Source organism: Dendroctonus ponderosae, unplaced genomic scaffold (genome assembly GCF_020466585.1).
Source record: "Dendroctonus ponderosae isolate FM_Combo_2020 unplaced genomic scaffold, Dpon_F_20191213v2 Dpon_F_20191213_5, whole genome shotgun sequence".
Classification (NCBI taxonomy): Eukaryota; Metazoa; Arthropoda; class Insecta; order Coleoptera; family Curculionidae; genus Dendroctonus; species Dendroctonus ponderosae.
In genome coordinates this window covers 9,496,091-9,521,573 of record NW_026018715.1, presented here as the reverse complement: position 1 = coordinate 9,521,573, position 25,483 = coordinate 9,496,091, and the positions used below count along the sequence as shown (strand labels likewise).

General features: G+C 34.2%; 1 protein-coding gene across 3 annotated transcripts in view; it reads left to right on the top strand.

The window, feature by feature from the left end:
- Nucleotides 1-25,483, top strand: part of LOC109535161 (transmembrane protein 47) — a 30,579-nt gene that overhangs the window by 2,182 nt on the left and 2,914 nt on the right. Inside the window, exons 2-5 of one of the 3 annotated variants that reach the window (XM_019901017.2) lie at nt 283-335; nt 23,764-23,950; nt 24,071-24,220; nt 24,298-24,360. In XM_019901017.2, coding sequence (XP_019756576.1) covers nt 285-335; nt 23,764-23,950; nt 24,071-24,220; nt 24,298-24,360 — 451 coding nt within the window. In that variant the 5' untranslated portion in view covers nt 283-284. Of the gene's footprint in view, nt 1-282; nt 336-7,387; nt 7,669-21,789; nt 21,911-23,763; nt 23,951-24,070; nt 24,221-24,297; nt 24,361-25,483 lie in introns of those variants that run through there. The other 2 variants (XM_019901018.2, XM_019901016.2) reach the window with 2 other exon arrangements.

The following is a 25,483-nucleotide window of genomic DNA, read 5'->3' as shown; positions in this document are numbered from 1 at the left end:
GTTGAAATTTATCAAAGATCAAGAAGACAGATCAATGTATAAGTTAAATTGAAATTAAATCAAAAATAATGCTAAATTGCTGGTGAGTGGTGATAGAATTTATTCCGTTGAAGCTCATAAATTCACCTGCCTAATTAAGCGTTCCCCTGTATAGCCACAAGAAAATGTTAACTCCAAGTAAAACATTGCCACTTCATCACGTTAACGAAGTCTGATTAATGCAAGAAAATATAAAACAAAGCAGAGTTTATTCAATTCGTAATCGGGTATTTGTTTTTCCAGATATGGCTACGGCTACCACGATAGAAACAGTAACGATTAGACGGCCTTTAAAGGTGAGTAATCTGTTTTTAATTGCACACTAATAAGCAGCAGTATTATCACACCATGGACTTTAGGATTGCCAGTGAAATGTGATTACTTCCAGCAAAGTAAAATGTAAAGTGCGCAAAGCTGTTCCGTAATTTGATAAATAGGCTGATTTGTAACTTAATGTTGTTGCATCTGCAAATTCCATTTATCATAGTCTGCTTGCAATTAACACCGGCTTTATTCATTAATAGTCTGCAAATTTTTCTCGCTTCGCATTGTGGTCCGTCATGATTCGTGGTTTAATTGAAAACGAGATTCATACTGTTTCATTCAGAGTGTCGATGTTTTTCTCCGGGCAAACGGAACAGATGTAATTTAATTCCATTTACAGTTGCTATTTTATGAACTTCTTCCATGTCCACCCTTCTTATTCTAGTCATAATTTTTAGGAAAAAATAATTCGTTCAGTGTTTTTTTGTGCTCTTTCTCTACATTCTTCATTCTTAAACTCTGCTCTGCTAGATCTAAGCTGAATGTACTTTCGAGCCAGGTATAAAAGCCGTTCCTTCTCTAAAGGCCAAAGTGGTTTAAAGTTGTAGGGCCATTTCAACGAGGACTTACCTTTTTCAAACAAAAGGGTTTTATTTGGGCTTATCGATCTTAGCAGCTGCTCGTCTGCTGCCCAAAGGAGGCACTTTATTGGAACTTCCTGTCTGTCTCAGTAATTTACTTTTAAAATTTTAATTTCTGCACTTTTCCGATATTGGACTGTCGCCCGTTGTGCTACTGACTGGATAATTTTGCATAATCACAATAATGAAGCGATGATGGAATATATCGAACGGCAAATAACATCCAGTCAGTTCGTCGAAGTTGCTTTATTTATCGGTAACACAATAGAGGGGCCAATCAATCATCGTTAGTAAGTTGCTGTTTGTAAAATGAGTGTTATAACACTGCATGACAGCCACATGAATGAATAGGAATTACAGGCCTTTATATGGTTCTACAATGTGCCTATTAATATAACATTCCAGTTTTTCGGTCTTCTGATTGATAATTCTAATACCCGTAGCTCCTAAAATGCATGCCAATGTTTAGCGTCTTAATGCTAAGCAAATGTTTGATGGTGCAAATAAATTATTTTTCGCATTCGCGCCTTTCAAGAGCCTTCCTTCGTTCCAATGACCCAGATCGGTGATTTCCAAATGGCATGGAAAGAATATAGGTAAATAAGGTTGAAGTAATATTTCACGAATCCTGGAAATATATGGCACTTTTGGACGCAGGCAATTTCCTGCGTTTTCATAAATCTTACGGATTTGAGTCGCTTTTAATTGGAAAACGAATACGTATTTAGTGAACTTCTGGATTCCGACTTCCAACTAATTTATGACTATGCATACATCCAGCATATTAATGTTTACACGTATTTGCGGCTCATATATCACACCTTAATACCGTAGCCCATCTTAGACAAAACAACGCCAAAGGGGTGCTGTTTATTTGAATTTCAACGTACTGGTTAAAAACTCTGTAATGGACGGTGGTTATTTTAGGAAACCATTAGCTGTAAACAAGAAAAATATAAAAGAGAGGAAATGGACCAATAAAAGCCATGTAATGTCTGTTGGTGTGGTTTTATTTGCTTTTACATTACTTCTCGTTGCCCGGGTTAACATACATTTTTTTGCAAAAACATGGTTTATCATCTCTACAGCCTGCAAGTTCATATCTGATTAAAAGTCCAGCAGCTTTTCGCAGGATGTTTCTCATGGAAGTAGCAATAAGAACGTGCAACTGCCGTCTTTTCCGCTTCCAGTTTTAATTTTATTCCTGCTTCTATTTGGTCATTTTTGTTTTTGAAGCTATTAATGCAGTCACACCCTCAAGGGGCAAATTCAGAAAGTGCTAKAAGGAAAGTGTCTTATGGCATACATTTTTAAGAAATATTATTAAAACGGCTRTCTGCGAACTGCGATATTGATTGAAAGTCATACTCTCAATCAAAAATTCTTAAAAGCTTTTTTTTTCAGCTTGATATCTGATATACAGTGCATTCAATTGATAAAAATTGCAATAAATCAGCTGGTAATTTTTTTAAGAGGCAAAAGTAGTTTTTATTCATGGGTTATTTGTTAAGTTGGATTTACAAATTGATTCGAATAGGAAAATCGGATCGCATTTTAAAATATTAAACTTTTAACGTTTTAACTGTGCTTTTTTTGAAAACGGTTCCTTCGGGATTTGCTATATTTGACTATCTTTTGCTCAAAACTGACAAAAAAACGAACGCAGACGAAATGATGGTATGGCAATAGCCGCTGTAAATAAATTCAAAATTAATGCGGACTTGAGAAACGCTCTTAGTCTTTGGCTCATTTTTAGAGAACCGGTTGAGCTGCAAAGCTTTAGCTGCCGTTGCAGAATATTGCATTCACTTGCTCATTTTTCTATAATAATAATATTTATTTGTCCGAAAACACATTATTTAAAACACTCTGTAGAACATTGTAAGCAGACATAAAAACAAGTATAACACTATGCCAAACATCATTTGAGAAATGTTTTTAGTTTTCATGCAAAATGAGTTTTAAATGATTGTGGATGTTGAGAACCGCTCTTAGTCTTTGGCTCATATTTACAGAACCGGTTGCGCTGCAAAGCTTCCGCTGCCCTTTGCAGATAGAGCTTTAAAATGCGCTCTTTTTTAACACATATTTTTAAAAATTTGTTAACTTTTGAAGAAAATGCTGATTGAAAACCTTTCTTAACTTTTGGCTCATAATTAGAGAACCGGTTGAGCTGAAAAGCTTTTCCTTGCGATTCCGGGATATTTCCTTAAGTTGCGCACGTTTTCATACCAAACATCATTTAAAGATTTTTTTTTAGTTTCTATGCAAAACACAAAAAATGGAAGTTAATGCGGATGTTGAGAAATGCTTTTAGTATTTGGAGCATATTTAGCTAACGGTTGAGCTGCAAAGATTAGGTGCATTTTGCGGGATAGAACATTAACCTAGGAATTTCTAGTGTTAGCTGAAAATGCAATTTTGGCTCATATTTGGAAAACAGGTTGAGTTGCGGGATAGGGCCTTAAATTTCGCACTTTTCTGTACCAAACATCATTTTAGGAATGCTTCTTCAGTTTTTTCCCGAGTCTGAAAGCGTCCCTCTAGGATAAATTGGATTCCACTGTTTTTTTTGGAACATTTTTTTACGAAAACTATTTTCTAGTTCATACTTTCATCCGCAAAAGTGTCCGTTTTAGTATGTTAAAGTATGTGGCACAATTTTCCAAATGCCTGTGTATGTACATATATGGAAATCTATTTTAATTTTTATTGCTTACTAATAAATTTAGAAAAAACCTCAGTGAAGGCATTGAATCTCTCAATCTTTTGGTATATTTGGCAAGTTCTAGTTCTTCTACTACCTAAAAGTTTGAAAAACTAACTGGAAAAAGGAGTCTGACTTTAATAAAAGACGCTAAACAAAGAAACGTAGTAAGGAGAACTCAGGCTCATATTATATACTGAAAAAAAACAGCAGCGAGGGGAATTTTTCATGTTATATTACAGGAGATTGCGTCTTTGCGAAAAGGCCCAAAAGAAAGTAATTCTTAATAAAGTCTCCTGCCATATGAAACGCTGCTTGTGTATTCCGAAATGTCCACAAAATAAGTATTTTTTAGTTGATTCCTCGTTTTCTCAGATGGTGCGCTTGATGAAAAAACATTAGAATGTGATTACATTTTTTAATGCGAAGCTTTGATCAGTTACTGGCCATTTGGTTAAACTGTCGATTGTTAGCTAAACCACATTGAGCTTTGAATTGAATTGACTTTCGAAGATTGAGAGCAAAACTCGCTGTTTGAGAGTCGGATTGGTTAGATTATCGACGATTAGACCTAATCAACGTCTCAATATGTTTTTTTTTTTAATGAACCGCATATACGTAGCATTTTCCGCCAATTTCCGGCCTAATTGCGTAACTAAGGCCCCAAACCATTCCGAAATCGATCAGGGAAAACCTAGCTATGCGCCGTCGCTTTTATCCATCGCAACTGTTTATTCCTTCAGGATTTCAGCAACCTTTATAAACTCCCCGTTTTTTTTTCCTAAGGCCATTGGACGCCCTGCTGTTTATGTGCCATATACATGAAAACTTGAATTGGGGGATCTTGATAAGCAATGCGGATTTTGTTATGATATATTTTACAAGCCTGAGGTTATCGGAGTGCTGACCTGATGCGCATCTTTGCTACCGCATTACTGCTGAAAGCAGGACTTTGCATTTGAATGACGGTCGCAATTTTGCCCGGGTATAATTAAATATTATAACTACTAACATTTTTTCGGGTATCAGCACAGGCAACAAACACTCTTGATTTAATGTTCCAAACAAATCAAAATCTTCATAGTACAATAATTAGGATTCAATTTAAATGGGTAAAACTCCCGAACTGTTTGAGGCACATTAATTAAAGGGCCTTCTTTATTCGAAACAACAGTATAACTTTCACAGTCACAGTTTGAATAAGTTTTGCAGGCGGAAGTGCAAGCAAGTATTCGTGTAACGCCAAACTCAAACATTTTTGTAATTTGACTAATTATTTTCCTAGAACGCGAACTAGAGATGGATGTTTGTACAGAAGTTAAACGGAAAAAGAAAACTTTTAATGCAGCTTTACTTCAACAGAATGCTCTAACGAGGAATTGGAAAACTTCCTTAGTGTGACGCACGGTTTTAATAAGGTGTAGTTCAAATTAAATTGCAGCTTAATATTGCGCTTTCTTCTCCTTATCGCTAAAAATTTTCCATGTTATCGTCTTTACACTGATCATAAACGCTGTAGTTTATTCAGCAATTTTTTTCCTTAACTTTTTCAAGCATTTTACGATTTTCATTCTTTCATACATTTAACACATTATTAATTATGATGGGTCCTTCCCACGGATCTTTAAAGTGGCTTTTACAACCCCTTCGGCACTGCTGGTAATTGAATCAGGGTGCCAGGAAATTCAATCACCGGTTTTATTGTTCATTAAATGACGTTGTGGACGAAGTTCGTCTTTAGTTTTAATTTTTAATTTCCTGTTGTGGCTACAGAAGCCCAAACCGCATGCACTTGTAGCGGTGTCGTTAACTCGTTTGATTGTTTTATTGATTTCCATATGATTTCCCAGCTGTTTTTCCACCAAATTATTTAATTGAATATTTCATGTTCATGAAGTTTAATTTGCTTAATTTGATTTGAAATATACGCCTGTAGATTAGTCAAATTATCAATTACCAAACCACAAATGGCAAACTTCTGAACATGTATACTGTTAAAGTTATTTATACGTCAATTCTTGAGAAGTTGGGGAAAACTCGCAGCAACAAGCCACGCCACTTACCATCCCACAGTATCAAAAGTTTCTTGAAGTTGAGCAAATGTTAACCAGACATTGATGCGTTTTACTTACCAGTTTCTCCATAAACAAAACGGGTTTTCTTTCATAGTTTAGTGTGCACTGCTTGGATAAGATCCAAGGAGGGTTTGAGCATGGATATAAAGGCGTAGAGAATATCTGCAAGCGATAGCAACTTCTAATCGTGGAAAGGAGACTTTTATGTAACATTTCCATATCAGTCCTTTGACGCAAAGTTCTCGAGAGTTTCACTGATTTCAGACCCAATTCAGTTTCTTCCTAGAATGTCTAGGAGGTTTTACTATTCCCTGTTTCTCTTTTAAAAAGCTTTCCACGTGGGTGTTTGATTGTATCAGGATTATGCTCTTGGATTTAATTTCTTTAAAGTTGTTTTACGAATATTTGCGTTATTTGCATTAAAGATTTGAAGGGAATTCATTGAATTTGGCGTTTTACTATTTGGGAATTTGGGTCAGATTTACAGTTAAATCAGTCTGTAAACCGACATCATCATCAACCAACGTGGAGAAATAATGTGCGATAAAAATTAAGTAAAGCTACAAGTGAAGGCAAATTGACCATTACAAATTAAGCAGTAATTGCGACCAATTTTGCTCCAATTAATATTTCACTGTTTTCTAATATTAGAAACATCCATTTGGTAAACTGTTAGCGAGCTTAGAACTTAATGCGGCTATTTTATCACAATTACTTTTGAGCTGATTGCCTGCCATTTGGATGTTTGTCACGTACGTTTGGAAAAGACTGCGCGTTTCTTTGAAACTTTGGAAATTTGAAAGTCTTGAAACATTGCCATTAACGATGGGCAACACTCGCAAGAGGTGCAATTCAATCGGTGGTAATCAGCTGATTGTTGCAACCGTTTTCAATTATTTCGCAAAATAATCCACTTATTAAACAGCAAATAAGTTTCGCAAAATGCACACGAAATCCTGCCCTTTCAGCATTTGCGAGTCATATTGTCAAAATCGAAGCAAAAATGCGCATTAAAGCTTGGTCAGAATACGGATAAGAGTCCAAATGAATTGAAATTAAAATGTGGGAAAGTGGAATACCAAAAGATGCAGGAGTAGTGAGAGTAAATAAAAAATGCCTCAAAAAAACATTTGCTAAATGATTTGTTTCCAAAAACCCCACATTTAGTCCTTCTGAACTTGATCCAAAGGTAAAAATCAATTCGACAAATACAGAGTGATATTTGCGTTTGTCGTTTGAAGCCCTTTTCTGAAAGTATTAGTCATGATCGAGATTGGTCTTGGCTTGGTCTTGGCTTGGTCTTGTTTTTCTTACAAAAGTTTTGCGAATGTTTTGCCTTCCCTTCTGAATTACTTAAATCGGTTGGTAGTTGATGCGAATATTTTTCGCTTAAAGCTTACTTAGAAGCTAAACAGATTCAATTTTCATTCGTCTATCGTTCTTAGAAGCCCCGACATAGGAAGTTTCAGTACAGAGACATCACATATTGACGACTAATCGATATGAACAGCTGATGACAATGTTCTTTTAATTTTTTTTCTGGTTCTGGAACAAGACCAAGTGCCAAATCCAGATCTCCCAACGGCCTGGATCGCTCTATAGAATGCCGTTCGGCTCTCTGTTTTGCTTCGTCGACCGACCAACACACTCCAGCCGAGTCCCGCTTTTAGTTTAGCTGGAGATCACGTATAGTCCCCAACTACCCTTGTGTGCCAGTCAAAACACCCCCTTATTCGAATGCACGTGCCAATATGTCGAAAATCAACACTTGTATTTTTCTCGTTCACGTTTAACTACCGCTCTTGCTAGACGATGAGCTAGTTGTTGTGCCATGTGATTTTTGAACTGTGCTGACTGGGGGTTGGTTTGTGCATTGACTGAATTCTACCAGCATTTCGAAGCAAAATACTTGTGATTAATGGCGGAAAATCAGATTGCCCAGGTAAATTTCGTTTGAGGGCTGGTGCTCTCCATATTTTAGTCGATTTTTCTAGATTGGCAAGGAAATATCTCAAGATATTTTTAAGATCACAATCTGTTTCATATGTAGAAGCAAATTTGAATTTCGAAAGATCTACATGCGTAGAAATCTTAGGTGTTCACATTCTTTAACTTTTCAAAAATTATTTTTGAGAATGTCCTGTTTTAATTTTTTCCGACAGAAACTACATTTAAACACGATTATAGTGATAAAATAACTACTTGACGGGAGTTTCATTACTTTACCGTTCAGCATTTTTCATTAGTTTGTGTGGCAACTTACGCTTTCACATTTTTTGAGCTATTTCTAGGTACACGTAAACCTGTACATTCAATCAATCAAAGTTCTCGCCATCGTTATACGGGATGAAACGGTTATAATCTCGATAACTTCGGTAATCAATATAACAGGTTAAGGTAATGTCCCTGCATGATACAAAAATTCCCTCAATCGCATTGTTATTCGGGGATACATAGCACTGAAAAAACTTTTTTTTTTCATAATTTTTGAACCTTTGGGACGGTATTTTGTGGGTCACTTCCCTTCAGTTTGTATCAAAACTTGAACAACAAAAATTATTTCAATAAAACGGCTCTACAGCGCTATTCACTGATTCATTTGGAAACGTTTTTGTCTTTTGTTATTTTTTCAGATTTTATTTTATTTCTGAGTTATTAAATGAAATTTGGGACAAAGTAGTCACGTAAATTTAATTAAACATTAGACGAAGCGATGGAACCCAATATTTTGTGTCAATTGACCTTTCTGCAGGATTTTGTAACAAGTGTTTTTCGTGCCAAGAAAAAAATATAAAAATTTTAAACAATTATATAATCACAAACACTTTTACTACAAACTTTCATCAATAATACAAAAATTAGGTACAATAATTTTTGGCATGGATAAACTAGTGTATTTACCGCCTGTTATTAAAACTTTATTATTTTTTATTTTGTCACAGCCGTTTTAAATCCTTTCGTTTCATACACGATTGGTCCCCAGACAAAACTATCCCAAGGATTCAGATCGGGCGAGCGTGGCGGTCAAGTCACTGGTCCTTCGCAAGAAACACTTTCGATAGCTTGCTGTATCGGTTAATGTATTTTTTGTGTCCACATTGCTCTGAATTTGGCTAAATATCTGAAAAACAAGATAAAATGCGATGAAATAACAAGATACAGAAAAGTGAATAGCCCGGTGAAGCGGTTGCATTGAAATTACTTTTTTTATTCAAGTTTTGATTGATTTTTATCAGTTTGTTCACAATTAGCAGCCCACAAAATAGCAGTATTTGTATGCCGAATTTTAATACAAATTACATTGGCATTATTCTAACATGGTCTATTCATTTTCGAAGTTATCAAGATTAAACATGAATCACCCTAAATAATTTCAGGCTTTTCTTTCCTTCTATTCCCTGCAAACTTTCCAAGTTTAGTTTCTGATTTCGCTTACGTTAATCTTCTTCTAAGTGTTTAGTTTCTGTCTCAGTTGTTGCCATCGTTTAGAATTATTGATCAGTCCATTTTTACTTTGCAGTATTTTCAATCGACAGTCATTTCCATTTGAAAACTTCTTCATTGCGTGTATATTTACCGTCAAATATTGTACTTAATGTATTTTTTTATCTATAGGAGTGGAGGCGATTTAGTTAATAATGTGTCTACTAGGGCTTTTTAATAAAGTTTAAAGTATTTCATAAATTCTAGGCACATTTTTCGATTCATCTTGCTCACAATTTCCTTCTGTTCTTCCTTACGCATTTGTCTAATTGCCTCATTTGTAGACCATTAGATTTACGGCGTCTAAAGATATCTGCGGTTCGTTTTGTCTTTTCACCTCACTAAGCCCTAATAAATCCTACTTTATCTTGCTTATCCTCCTTTTCATTTCCTACGGTTTTTTTTGTATGTGATGTTAATGTGTGTCTTTCAAGGATGAATGTTTGCTTTTCAATTAGGCGCCCGATGGGTGATATTGAGTTGGAAACTAATAATAAGGAAACTTACGTTGAACATGCTGAAATAATAAAAATGGAAATTTTGTGTAGTCATTTTATATCGACGGACAAAATTGCATTTCGAACTTTTCGCTGGCGAATAGAGATTGGATCTCATTAGAAGCTCAACTTATAACTTAACTTTCAGTTGGCTGTCTGGAAAGCAGACATATTTTGCATAAAGCTGCAAACCCAATTGCAAAGTTGCTTCGATACATATTTTTCAGTTTTACATGAGCCAGCTGCTTTCAATCTATCTCTTTTCTTTGAGCCATTGGAACAAGACTGCCTGAAACGAGTTACCTGTAGGTATTTTTTACAAATTGGGCTTGTTACAGAGCGGAGTGTTTTTTTTTATCGACCATTCACTTTTGATCGGTATCTCTATTGTTTTTGCGGGAACACAGGAAATGCCAGTAAAAAGTTCAATGCTTATGTGTTTAGTGCACTTTGGAGTTTCTCATAAAAATGCAAATTTCCTTCAGATGCTTTGCATGGATGAGCTTTATTCTATACGGAACTTTTTTGGCAAATGTAGCGATTTAATTCGAAATTACTCTCGAAAAAAATTGACTCTTTTACATCTGATTTCCAATTCACGTCGTTTTTATTTTGCAATTCCGGAAAAGGGGCTGGAGAAAGGATGAATGGAAAAAATCGTGTCGTGTGCTCTTTGCCGATCCAAAGATTACACATTTGGAGTCAATAATGGTGCAAATAATCTCATTTTTACATTCAAAAAACGTTGAAGCGATGAAAGTTTTAATTATAAAAAATGAATTAATTAAATTGAAACACTTTTTTTATGAAGATTCACTTATTCCTGCAACGTCGGTTTGTGCAACTTTATAAGTTGAGTTGACCTTCTGCTCATACCGCTGAATTTACGAGCTTCAAAATCACGTTTAATATCATTTGCTCACAAAAATAGCTCACACAAACTAGAGCTGTAGTCATTGTCGCTCTAAAGTGGGTATTTTGTAAATAATAAGTTTTGTTTTTTGGGTTTTGGCTTAAAGTATTAGAATCTACCTTCTTTATTATTTAATTTACAGTATATTTTACTATCTGTAGCTTCTGTTTTTTATAGGTAAGTATAAAGTCTTGTTCTCTAAGTGTATGTATGTGAAAGTAACTTATTTATCTTCCTGGACCAATTAATTTGAAAATAAAAAAATAATTGCATCACTGGCAAAAGTGGCTAAAGTAAAGTAAACACCATTTAAATGGAAAAATAAATTGCAAAATTTCCCTTCTTGAAAGTAGTGTACTTGGAAAAGGGTCGTCCACACAGAAAATAGCACTTTTCATTCCTTTTACATTCAACTAATTCAAAAATTCTTGGAATAGACCAACGGAAAGAGTGGAAACTTTTTTACAAAGCTTGCTATGGTGGCAAAGGATGAATTCAAAATTGAGCTGATAATGTTCCCTGAGAAGTTTATTCTCTCCCAAAGGAAAATGACGTTGGCGTCATTGTTATAATCAGTTTTTATTTGCCTGCTGAACCACTTTGGAATTTTAAGCGTTGTGGCCGTGTCAGTGAATAAATAGCAGCGGTTTTTCAAAATAATTGCAGCAGAAAGTTGCTAAGCCTGTTGCTTGGAAGTGTTCCAAAAGTTCGTAAAATGCAACCTGCAGATAGATAACTTTGCGAGTCTGCCTAAGAAGTTTGCAGCCCGCGTCGTTAAACCCATAAGCACTATTAATGTCTACGTTACAAATACTATTTGCAACGAACGAAACTTTTAGAACAAACAGGTCTAAAGCTAGTCAACAAACAAATTAGGAAACAACCGCAAGCACAGCCAGTTTCATATAACTAACCATGTTAAATTGGATTAGCTATTGTTAGGCCGGCGTTGAAATAAGCCGTTTCTGATCAGCAAACCCAGAGTAAAAGGCAGAAGCGTAGCTAGTCGAGGGATTTCCTCATTATTTGCAGTTTCCAGCTGCAGAGATGCAACAGCATGGTCAAACCTGAATTATTTCAACTTTTATGATCGCCAACAATCACCCAAAATGATTACACTGCACCAAAATTTTGCTTCCATTGAAAATCAGGACTGCGTGCCTAATTCTTCCATTCCATAAAACCCCTCACGAATTATCACGTCATTTATAGAGGTTTGGAGTAAATTGCACCTCAACTGGTCCGAATGACGGCATTTCTGCATAATTAACCAAATATGTCAAGCTAAAATGATAATCGCCAAAAGCTGAGTGCAGAATATGTAAACTGGAGCTTAAGCTTCGTTCCAGCCAGCTACTCATTTGCCATTGTCGTTCCTCTAAGCTGGAAAACGCAAAATTTCTTACCCACAGGCCACTTTTTGTTAAGTTAATATTTGATTTAAATGACAAAAAAAATGTTCTCAACGAAGTAGCAATTCCTCTGTCGACATCATGGCTTGTTCAAAGTGTAAAAAGCAAAGGAAAATTTCAAAGCAGCCTCCAAGAAAGTGGCATACGCTTGACCTGGTTTTATTAATCACAGTTTGACAAGGGTCATATTATTAGGAAAGTTAGCTCCAAGTTAGGCTAATAAACTGAGACACTGATACTGGTTGACTTAATCAAGGCTTGTATAAGGGCATTTTTTATTAAGGTTACGCAAAAAGGGTGTTTTTCAGACTTTCGTTTTTTCTCAATTAGACTCAACTCAAGATATTAGACTAGTTTAGATTAGTTTTTTTTAAACGGCCTTTTCATTTGAATACTTTAATGAAGCGAACAAATCTCAAAAGGAACGAGACAGGCAAAATGCCGGTGTAAAAAGTTTAGTTGTTAAGACCTTTACAAACATTTTAGAAATCAATACGGTTTTAATGAGCACGGTTAAAGGAAGTATAAGGCAAGAGGTGCTTTTGTCCTGTTTTGCAGATGAAGATACTCTACTAAGATGGAACAATAAGATTATATAACTAAATAAATATAAATTCGATTGGAATTAATAATAAAATCCCCTTATGGTTAAACAGGCCAATATTCGCACTCAAATGCGCCAGGACAGAAATAATTGGAACAGTACAGAGAAAAATTGCAAATCTGCCCATAGGTTTAAAAGAACAACCATAAGAGACCATTGAAGATCCTCAACGATATATTGTGATTATCTGGTTATGTTTCACATAAACATACTTAAGAGGTCACAGTCAGAAAATAATATTTTTTCCATAAAATTCGAGTGGAACGCAACATTTCATTGGAACGCAACGGTCGCAGATAAAACCTGTAAAACAAAACTAAATCTAATTCGCAAACAGTCAGCAAAAAGCTTAATAAAATTGCACATAAATGCATTATCCAATGCAATTATCGTTTTAATTATCGAAAACGTAGATCTAGTTTTTACTGTTCGGTCATTAATTCATCTGGAAATTTACTTTTTTACTACATTTATTTATTTGAAAGATAATTAAATAGTTGTGGTTCAAAGCGAGTTTCTTTGAATAAAATTATCTAGCGGATTGCGTTCGAATTCCAATTGGTAGAAACCCTGTCTGTTTATTGAATTTTTGCCTCTGAATTGAAGTTTATCATGAGGTTTTATTTTTAGAAGATCTAGATTTGTAAAAGAAAAATGTAAGCACTGCAAGACTAGAAAGGAGATTTATTCCAATCAGCCTGTAAATAAAACCCGTTTCAAGTTGGAATCCAAATGAACGTTTTTTTTTCACACAACTTTCAGGAGTTTTGCAATGTTTCATTTTCCATCCTATACTTAGCCACTTTATCTGAAGTATTTAATTTTAGCCAAAACGCGAACAGACAGACAAAAAATTGGTTTAATCAAATCGCTCTAAGCAATCAGAAATTATTCAGTTCCAAAGTTAAAGCAAATTTTGCCCCGTAACGTTCAGTTTCTTGGGCAGTTTAGTTGGAAGAAAAATATTCTGGATAAAACAAATATAAATTTATCGCTGAACTCGTACCTAAAAGTGCGCGGTTTCGGAGACAAACTGAAACAACTGACACTTTTAATTTTGTTGATTTATGTAAAAAAATTTAAACTGTTAACACTTACCAACTTTTATAGAAGTTTTACAGAACCAAATTTGATCCCATTTTATAAAAGTTCAGAACATTTAATAAATTCAAATGCTACTCAAGGTCTAAATTACAATAGTTAAGTAGCAAAATGTTGAATATTTTAGATATTTTTCAATTAAAGTACAATTTATGCACGCAATAAACAATATAAGTAAATGAGTTTCCAACAAAACTGTTTAATTATGTCATGATATTATAAATATACAAATTTCCGAAATTAAATTTCAATATAATTACTCATTTTGTTAATCTTGATAGAGAAGAAGTTGTTGGCACTATTTATTGCCCCAATTGAAACTATATCTGCTAGATAAAATTAAGCAGCCCCGGGTAAGAAAAATATGCCCGAGAAGTTTTGATGGTATACTTTGGTCCATTATATTATAAATTTTACTTTAAACAGTTGAAGTTATTAATACGTTTCTTTGTAGTTCAATACCTCTTATGGATTACTGATATATTTTTTAGTTTTTGTTCTTGTTTACTAACATTTTAAAGCAATCAAATAAATTTTATCGCTTGTTTTTTATAGATGTCCCTCAGCAGTTATTTCCATTTTAAACTATTGCTTATCCTTTAAAACTTAGTCTTCCTGTGGATCATATTTATACTTTTGACTTATTTTCTAAACAAAGCGCTACATGCAATCACTCCCATAACTTTCCATGAGTTTCACATTACATTTGACACTATAACTATATTAATTATCGTAAATAAAAATTATTTTCTTGTTCTAATTAGTTTTCCTTTATTTAAACAACACGTTTTCAATTATTTGATCCGATTGAATGTAGGTAGGACTCAATTTGCTATGGTATACTGCATTATGCATTAGCAACACAAATCATTGTGTAAATGGGAAGTCCAATTTTGTCCATATACAAGTTAATAATGCAGAGAGTAGGTGAAGAGATACACAAGTTCGGATTATTTCACAATAATTGGTTGTAAATTTGGTATTTTGCAATATTACATTGCTGTTGTCCATTAATTGAGTTTGAAACCTTGTTGGCTCTGGCTAAATATCCTATTTTTGTCATGCAATTTGGGATTTTGATGGAACGTTTTAATTGAAAATCCAGTTTGCTATACAGGGATAAATCGGGATTGTTTATCAATTGATTTCAGATGTAATGTTTTTTGTTTATGTGTTTTAGTGTCACATTATTCATACAGTCTTTCGTGGCAAGTTAGAGGTGGAGGTTACTGCGACTTCTCTATGTTGCAACTAAACTTGATTCTTAAAATTGGCGTTCTTTTGTCATTCGGTTAAACAGTTTTAAAGCTTTAGTGAATCCCAACTGCCTAATTCTGATTTAGAATTAGGAATTTAGAAATTAATAGAGCTGGGACGACCCAAATGCGAAATTTAAGAGCTATTTAGGTGTTAGATTAAAAGCTGTTCATCTCTCAGTAACAGAAGAGCAACAACGGTACCTGACTCGCCTTGTATATAATAGAATCAAATATATCTTAAAATTTGAATAGAAAAGGGCAGAAAATGTAGCTTTTAAATCTGAAATGCCTTGTTTGATCCTGATTAATTGACTACAAAATGTTGAAAAAAGGGTCGTGTTTTTGTCTTGGAGCAATTTGTCATCGGTTTTTAGATGGAACCGTCCTGATCCCGCATGAGGTAAGCATGCAAATGCAAAGCGAAAGGTTAAACCAGCAAATTTTTCTTGAAAGAGGGCAAATAATTTTCAGTTCAAGTACGCTTTTTAAATTGGTAGAATCTTGTTAAAAGCGATCAATATAGTTTCCTTTGTCCAATTCTGCTCGGTTTTAAAGCTTAGCTTTGAAGTCCTAAAGTCGACAGCGGGACTTAAAGACTGCAAAGTTCCATATTATAAAAATACGTTATTGAATAAATGAAAAATGTTTGTAGGTAGATTAGAGAATTTCCTAAAGAAGTCCTTGTTTTACTTTTAGTGCATCCATCCAGCAAAATGGAACTGTTTTGGATATTTTCCAACTTTCACTAGAAACTTGAGGATCAGACACTTAGGTGCAAGATTATGCCAAAGTTTCATGTTTTTCGTCCCGTTTTTGTTCATTTCTCAGAAGCAAAATGAGCAAGAACGCTCATTTTTACATCATCAAGAGAACTAAATGGCTTTTTTACAAAGTGAACCATCGACAAAAAAATGTTGGCAGTTTTCTCAAAAAAGTCTTGATTGCAAGAAGTTTTAGATCTTCGTGGAATTTGTGGTTCAATTTTGTCTCGTTAGAAAAATTAAAACATTCAAAGTTTGCAAAGTTTGTCACGATTTTTTGCTGTTCTTTAGATGTTCCGGACTATTGCTATGTTTCAAGTTTCTCCATCTAAAGTAGAAGCATCAATTTATGTGTGATGTGGATTTGGTTCTATTTGAGCAAATTGCTCTTTGTTAATCTAATAAGAAACTTTGCAAAATTCGTCTTTACAATGAAAGCTTCAATTGATGTCTGGTGGGCAATTTTCAGTTCAAACACACTTTTTAATTTACTAAAATGTTTGTTTAAAAGGATCAATAATAGTTTCCTTTGTCTAATTCGGATGAGCTTCGCAGTCTTAAAGTCGACAGCGGAGCTTTTGTAACCCCTTGTAAATAATACCGCCCCGAAAGCACGAAAGGGCAAAATGGCTAAAGGAAACTTTACGTAAACTAGGGGTGTAAGATAATCATCAACAGTTTTGAGCCTTTCAAACTTTTAGCATATTCAAATACTTGATGAAAATGTTAAACAGCCATTTTGCGCGCTCTTTAAATGTCATTGTTTTCCTATATTATAAACGTGCTTCTGGTTGGAGGGAGTCTTTCTTATAAACCGTGACATGGATTTAGAGTTATTTTCCCCGCGGTTATAAAGCTGTAATAAATTTAGCGTCTGCATAACAATGCTAGGCAATAAATTCGCATTATTCCATGTCGGGCTGTTGTTTCTTAAATTGCTTAGCCTACTTCCGTAAGTGCAGCAGGGTATTCATCAAAGCCTGCAGGTTGAAAGTGAAAAATCCTACTTAAACGTTCGGACTGTTTCTAATTACTGGAAAGTTATTTAGATAGTAAGTTCGACGACAAACCGCTCCGATATATTAAACACTCTGTTAATGGGTGTTTAGTCAAGCAGCAGGAATCCCTCCAGCTTGGGTTTGGGCACAGAAAAAATTATAATGATTTCAAGCAAAAGTTGGCACAATATTTCATTTCACCTTCCGGTATAGTCTCGCCAGTTTATCCTGCTGGCCATAAATAATTTCCGTCCATATTTTTGGTTGCGGTTCGCACTCTAACAGATTATTTTATAACTCATAACTCATTTTTACCGCCGCTGAGTGTCAGATAGAAAATTACACAACTTTTTCGTTTTTGGTTTCCACTTTGTCGCTGCGGATCAGCCGAACCGTCCCGATTTCCACTATTATTCCAAACGGTGTCATTTTTAAAACGCAATTTTGTCCTTTAGAAATTGGCTTTCGCTTTTTGTCAGTGCATTGGTTTCGAGAAGACTTTAATTAGAAACAGCAAATAAATCTCGATCCCGGGCAGGCCATTTCGTGTGAAATAGTGTTCGGGTGAGCCACATATTCTAGTGTGCCGCATTCTTTTTCCAAATAGTTATCGCTGCCGGATGGTGAAACTGACAAATTGCAGTTAAAGGGATTTTTGCTTTGGTTTCGTCCAACACACTATGGTTTAATGAAACGCAGTTATGAATTGAAGCTTTACTTGGAACCGTAAATGAACATTCACTATAGATACTAGATATAGAAAACTGCTACCTGAAAGTTACAAATCGTTTCATCTCATCCGGTGAGCATGAAAAATGACGACAGGAATGGAAGAAAGAGGGAGGGGCGCGGTTTTGAGTTGAGAGACATTGAAAATTCCTCTCTGATTTTTACTTTCTCAGATTTTGTTAATTCTCTAAAACATTAGACCTTTAACTTTTATTGAAAGTCACTCCTAAACTTCACACTTAAACTGGGAATTTCCTCTACCTACTGTTAAAGTAAAATGCTCCCTGACTCCATTCCGCTCCTTTTGTTGCAACATTATTCCAATCAACATAATAATATCTACGTTCAGAGCAGGAAACAAGTCCGATATTTCCAAGCTGCTTATGGTGGTGTTTCGTTACATTTTCCAATTTCTCTTCATTGCATTCATGAACTAAAATAAGAGCCGGTATTGTCGAAACCCAATTTATCAAAATGTACTTTTGTAGCTTTTTCGGTTTAATAATTCGATACAGTGAACAGGGGCGATTCTTTTGTTCCATTTTCAATCTACTTGGAATTGATGGCTTGTGATCGGCTCAACTATTAATCTTGGTGAATGTTCTGATGGAATTTATACACTTGCTGTTCAGGCAAGATGTGTTCACATTAATTTTTGAATAGAGTCGATATCGATTGAGAAAGAAATTTTCAGAATTTCCTAAGGAAGTTTTTACTTTTAGTGCACCCAGCAAGCAAAATGTAAATCATGGAGCAAATGGCTTTTTAATAATTAATTCGGAAACTTTCGAAGTTTCTGTTGTTTCTGGTAGCGTAAATTTGGTTCCAATCGACCTTAATGTTTCTTAATTCTCAAATCAGGAAATTTAGAAAATGATGGTGGGGTTTTTTCTTTTGCGTTCTTTTTTCCTCAAGTCCATTACAATATATTCTATGCAATAGATCGACTCTAAGTTTTACTCGTCTATAACCGAAAGTTCAGTTTATGCGTAGTTTGTTTTTGATTCCACCTAAGATAATCGTTCTTGGATTATCAGTTCAGAAACTTTGCAAAGTTTGTCGCATTTTTTCGCTTTGTCCACTGTTCTTCCCTAACGCTTGTTTCGAGATATTCTGGGGAATAGATCGAGTCAAAGTGTCAGACATTTATAATTAAAACCTCCGTTCTTGTGCGGTAGGAAATTGATTTTATTTGAGCAAATTGTTCTTTGGTTATCAAATCAGAAACTTTGAAAAGTTTGTCGCATTTTTTCGCTTTGTCACTGTTCTTTCCTAATGCTCATTTCCAGACATTCTAGGCTAGAGATCGAGTTCAAGTTTCAGGCATCTATAATTAAAGCCTCCGTTTTTGTGCGGTAAGAAATTGATTTTATTTAAGCAAATTGTTCTTTGGTTATCAAGTCAGATACTTTAAAGTTTGTCGCGTTTTTCGCTTTGTCACGGTTCTTTCGTAACGCCAATTTCCAGACTTTCTAGGCTAGAGATCGAGTTCAAGTTTCAGGCATCTATAATTAAAACCTCCGTTTTTGTGCGGTAAGAAATTGATTTTATTTGAGCAAATTGTTCTTTGGTTATCAAGTCAGAAACTTTGAAAAGTTTGTCGCGTTTTTTCGCTTTGGCACTGTTCTTTCCTAACCCTCAGTTCGAGATATTCTAGGCAAGCAATTAAGTTCGAGTTTCAGTGATTTATAACTAAAACTTCAATTCATGTTCAATTTTACATACTTTTTCGCGGTTTTTCATTTTTATTCGGCTCTTCTAGAGCCCATTTGTAGTAGATATTCTTGGTTATAGATCGAGTTCAAGTTTTAGTTTTCTATAACGGAAGCGTCGCCTCATGTTTGGTCATAATTTTACTTAACTAGAGCTAATAATAGTTATTTGATTATAAAGTGAGAAAATTTGAGAAAAAGGTATTTTGTGGATTTTATTTTGGACTATTTTTCCATAAGCTCAGTTGTAGATTTTCTAGGCTATAGAACGCCGTCTATAATTAACCTTTTAGTTTATGTTTGTAGATAAATCATTGTTCAATTTTGCATGGAAGGACATGAACCAGAAATTTCAGTTTATGGGTGATGCCATTTCCTTTCCATTTAAGCTGATCTTAATTATTAAACTCTGAAGTTTTATAATTTTTCCGATGTTTTTTAAAGCTGAATTCTATATATCCGATGCTACAGATCAACGTCCACATTGCAGCAATTAATAAAATAAGTTTAGCTTTCAAGTTCAATTCCCAAAATTGGCACTTTTTCTTCTAAAATTGATTACTTCTTATCTAGACTTGAGATGAGGATTTTTTTTTTGATTATCAGTTTCCAAATTTTGGGTAAATATATCCGGATTTTTTCTTGCGCTTCGAACGCAAACATGGAAAAATATCAGTTAAACGCAGGAGAAATTTAAAAAATAAAAAACATTCGCCATCTTTACAAGCGACAATCGTTGCCCAACAACAAATATTTAACTTCTATCATTTAACTGCCTTCACTGATTTTTATGAGAGCATATAGGCAATGTTGACACGGATAAGAAAAGCCCGATAAAAGTCCTGTTACTGGTTTCCGAGGAATTTTATCAAATTGTACTTACATCAAGCCATAAATAAAGGGTGAAAGCATTTATTCTGACTGATAACAACACTTGCATCCTTTACTTTTCGGTTGTTAAGCCTCCTAAAAGCCAGATAAATTTATTTGGGCTGAACGTTTTAGATGGATATTTGATCGTTTGGAAACTGCTATTAAATTGCACTTGCCCGATAACCAGAAATCGGGTTCATCATAAGTTTAGTTGGTGTGTTTAGCTAGGATTTTTATGTATTTGTACAGTTAATTACTGTGTCTGCTTGAAGGAAATTTAAATTATGTTTTGTTTAGTTTCTCCACTATCGCTAAATTCTGTATTAAAATAAATATGTTTAATTATTTTTTTTCTTGAAATTTAAAGCGCTGTGTAACGACTATAAAACAATTTGTGCCACTCTTTTCTACAGCATGTCCATTACGATGTGTATATTAAATTTCCAGTTGGGTAACTGTAGCTGGCGAATATATTAAATTCCAGCCCTCAAAATGGCTCAACACTTTTGAAAATCCATTGTACGAAATACCTGCGGGATTTCCAATCGATGACTGTTGGCTATTGGTAATTTTCGCGGGATTAACTGAACCTTTGCTGTTAATCAACTATAGGGAATTTGCAATTTGTTAATGTTCCTTTGTGGAAAGTGCATAATTTAGAGAGGACAAACATCAGTTTTAGTCTATTAGGGCTCATTGTATTTATGGGTATCGATTTTATGATCTTGTTATTGATTTTTTTTTTGTAAACGGTATATTTCTTCTGTGGTAGAAAGGGCGTGGAAATAAATAATCCGGCGAATTTTTGTTACAGATTTTTGTAATTTAATTAGACGGTTTACGCTTTTGGTTTCGGGAAATTTATTGCGAAGAATAGTCTTTTGTCTGTTTTACAGAAGGTTGGACGAGAATCGCGAAATTTTCCTTGAAGACGTGTTAGTGCGATACTTAGCATGGAGTCCACAAAATGTTGTGTTTTTCAAAAACAGTAAAAGTCATTATAAAAAGTAAATTTTTTGGGACAAAATGTGTTTATTTTTTGTAGTCGAAATTCAATTCATTTGTGCAGGTTTTATAAAACTTTTTCAACTGTCGAAATTGCGTAGGTCTTGTTCTAAGTAACTTGAATTGATAAACTCAGCAACGTGTTGTAGTTCCAAAGGCAAGAAGCCGATAGAAAAGTGTCTAGCAATCAGCAGAAGTTTTTTTAAATTATTTTGCTTAATTTCGTTTAATTCATTAATTCTGTAGATCGCTACTTGAATGTGCTTTTCAGCATTGTAATTAATTTATCCGCTTCATCAAGATTTCATAATACAATTCCGTAACTATTTTATCGTATGTTTTTCAAGGATTCAATAATTTAGTGCACTAATTAATTATTTTTATACGTTGGTTGTTTCAAATGTTGAATTTCCAGCTCAAACCTCGATTGCATTGGGTTAACACTTCCCCAAAGGTAAATAATTCCTTGAGTTAGCGGTTGTTATCAGGCAGCATTTTCCGATTCCCTGGTCTACATTAGGAATCTAAAAGCTAAAATCCCAACATGGCATAGACACTACTGCATGAATACTTAATGTGCTTCTTTCGAATTAGGCCCCGCTGTTAAAATCCCTTTTGTCAACATTTGTGATTCATACAGTGGGATCACTTGAGTTGTTTGTTTAAAGTCTACTTTTTCAACAATCATGATTCTTGAATCAGTATGCTTCGATACGTTGTGTATGTGTTAGTGAAGGTGGTTTTACTGATTTCCACGCGCTTGATTTAACGTTTTAGTTTATTATGGGTGATAAAGTTACCATTCGACTGGCTGCATTGAAGCATAGATATAGAAAAGTAAGACTGAAAGAAGATTTTTCGTGAATAATGTTTCGCTGCACAGATGAGACGTGCGAATCCCGAACGAATCAAAGGACCATTTATTTTCCTTTGATTTGCGTCCCTTGTATGTACAGATTTTCCTGCTTGTTCAAATTTTTTAAATTGCGTCTAAATGTTTGTTAATTTGCATTATTCGTTCATTAAGGCGTACCGTTTTCAAAGTGAATTTCGCTTCATTTTGTTGTTTTTCTCCCTATTCCTTGATAAAACCATGTGGAGCACAAGCGAAGCACAGGACCATTTATTTTCCTCTGATTTCCGTTCCTTGCATGTACAGATTTTCCTGTTTGTTATATTTTTTTTATTGCGTTTCCAGTTTAAAATTTTGAGTAATTTGCTTTAATATACTTGTCCAATAAGGCTTCTTTTGAAGGTGAATATCGCTAAATTTTGTTGTTTGCTCTTGTTTTCTGATGAAACCAACTATGTGTGCGTGTTAGTCAACTTTAGCGCTAAAATTGAATCACCCGCCGCCGCCTATTCATTTCATATAAACTACATGATAAACTACAGGCAATTGTTTGTATATTACACAATGGCTATTTCTGATAATTCATTATTAAATCAGGTTTATTGCACGTAGGTACAGATATTGTTTTGTGGTATTTTCAACATCCGACGGGGCGATTTGTATAGTGTATTAAAACATTTTTTTTGGTTTTGAAAGTGAACAATTTATATATTCCATGCGCGTCTCTCATTTGGAATGAGTCGATCTAATCAAAGATTTTTTTTTAATACTTATAAGTGCATAAGAAAATGTGTTTTATAAATTCCAACGTGTTCAGACTTTCACTAGTCAGTGAAAAACATTTCTGGTCAGTGCATATTAAATTGAAATTAAATTAAAAGTGAGTTGTTAAGTTTCCGCTGTTACAGTCGAAATCATTTATAAAGAATCTATAAAACGATATTTTCCTATGGCTAATTCCGATATCGTTGCCAAAAAGCTATTTTATTCTTGAGCCAAATTGATACTTTTCGGCTAATCTCGAATGCAACTGTAAAAAAATTATACCCGATGTTTGCCTTTTAGACTATTTTTCAGACAAAACTTTCCTTAAAATTAATATTAAACAATTACAACAATTAATATGGTTTGAGTGAAAATATAAAGTTTTCTGCAGCATTTAGTTTTTCGTTACCTACAGTGAATTGCAGTTTTTACATTTTTGATCTATTTATTGCCCAAAAAATAACGAATTTATCAATGTTTAATAAATAAACGATGAGCTTGGACCTAAAAATGTTTAGTATTTTTGTGTTACTAAAGCAAATTTATTTAATTTTGCGTAATTTAAGTAATATTTAGGCACCTTTATTGAATTTTTAAAGCTGACATAGTAATTTGAAAGATTAAAGAAAAAATTACTACCGTCACTAGCGGTATTTTCACTGTTTTAACTGGAACTTTAGAACCATGAACAGAAATATTTTTAAAACGCCCGATATTTTCTGGTTGACCTTTTTCTCGTTCCACGTTAATTAAATAACACTCTTCTAAATTGTCATCGGAATGCTAATTAGTGTGGCATTGTTTTGATTTACCATCAATATGTGTTAATAGTCAACTCAGGTTCATATCGACAATCGAACAATAGAATATTGTTCAATTTTTCGAAGAATTATTCGAATGAAATGTTTGTGATTAGTAGAGTTCGACAATCAATTTACATTCACAACTTATAGATATATTGGGAGTTTAATCCCATTTGGGCACTTTTTATCGTTTTTTGTTTTAAGGGTTTAAGACCTAAAACGGTGGAAATGTTGATAAAGTTTTTTTAAACGAACTGTATTTTTTCCAGGTTATTGCCTTTATATGCGGTGTAATCGTGCTGCTGTTGATGATAATGGCGCTGGTTTCAACCGATTGGTTGATGGCAGCTGGATGGCGCCAGGGTTTATTCATGCATTGCATAGAAGAAAAAGCACAAGAACCCTTACCTTTTAACACTAAAGGCGGCACTGGTTGCTACGCTGCCCGAGATGTTGGTGTGTATTATTTAGGATTTTAATATTAAATTAAGCTGTTCCCAATAGAAAGTTCTGAGACCTGAGCACCATTTGTGACCCAAAAGCAAACTAATATCTTATCTATTAATTTTTTTCCAGCATACATAAAAGCGTCAGCTGCCTTATGCGTAATAACATTGCTAACTGATCTGGTTGCTACCGTTCTAACGGGATTAGGACTGCGAACCAAAGATCATCACACCAAATTCAAGTACTACAGATTTGCGGTAATTGTTATGGGACTATCTCGTAAGTATGATTTTAGACGGAAGTTCTTGGGAGCATTTAATGCGGATAATTTGTTAAAAAAACATTTTTTTTTTCAGTTGCAGCAATTTTAATTGCCCTGATCATATACCCTGTATGCTTTGCCGCAGAGCTTAATTTAGGTAAGTCAATAAAAGTTGGGTGATTAGATTTACCAATTCATATTAATTGGGTTGGAAATGAGGCAAATTGCGTTATGTGAGCATTCGAAATGTGATCAGTTTTTCAGCTAAAATTCAATTTTACTTATTACGAAACACAATGCGAAGTTTCCACTAGTTTGATTGCATGTTGCAAAGCTCTATGGATTAATCACTGTAAAGTGCATTTTTCCATTTAGTTGTTTTTAATTGGAGTAACAAGTTGAAGTTAAGGAAATGAAAAAGAACAGTACGATCTTGTGTCGCCGGTTTTTTGAATGCAGCATTCAATCCATTAAAGGGCGATGAAGGGTGTGACGAACATTTCGAACGAACGAAAAAAAGTTTGTAATCAATCTAATTTTCCCAAATAACAACAATGTATAAAATAGACTGTCAATTTCAATAATTATCCAAAGTTCTTTATCGGCAATAGTTTTAATGAGACTTAAAGTGCGCAATTGAAACAAAATCAACCTAAACCGATTACAAACCTTTTTATTCCACTCGCTCCAGGGCTTTTAGATGAAATTCAACTAATAGGTAACAAATTCAATATTAGAACTGCCTTTAAAACCGAAAATACAATTTAAAACAAAACCTCATGACAGAATTCAAAATAAAAAAACTCACAAAATTCCTTATCAGGATGATAAATTTGTGTCGCCGGTTTCTTAAATGCATCATTCAAGCATTCAATCTATTAAAGTCGATGGAGGGTTTGACGAACATTTGGGCGTTTTTCGACACCAGATAAATTGATAATTGTTTTGTTCAGAAATTACTTATTTTTTTATAGTAAAGGCTTTTTAAGGCCTTAGTAAAAAACGGCCTTAAAACTTTGTGATCTAGTAAAAATAGTTAGCAATCAATCTAATTTTACCAAATGAAAACAATTCATAAAAGGTGCTTTTAATTTCAATAATTATCCAAAGTTCTTTATACAATACTTTTAATTGCGCAATTGAAACAAAATAAAAATAAACCGATTACAAACCTTTTTATTCCATTTACTTAGGCGCTTTCAGATGAAATTAAACTACATAGTAGGTAACAAATTCAGTATTAGAACTGTCTTCACAACCGAAAATACAATTAAAAACAA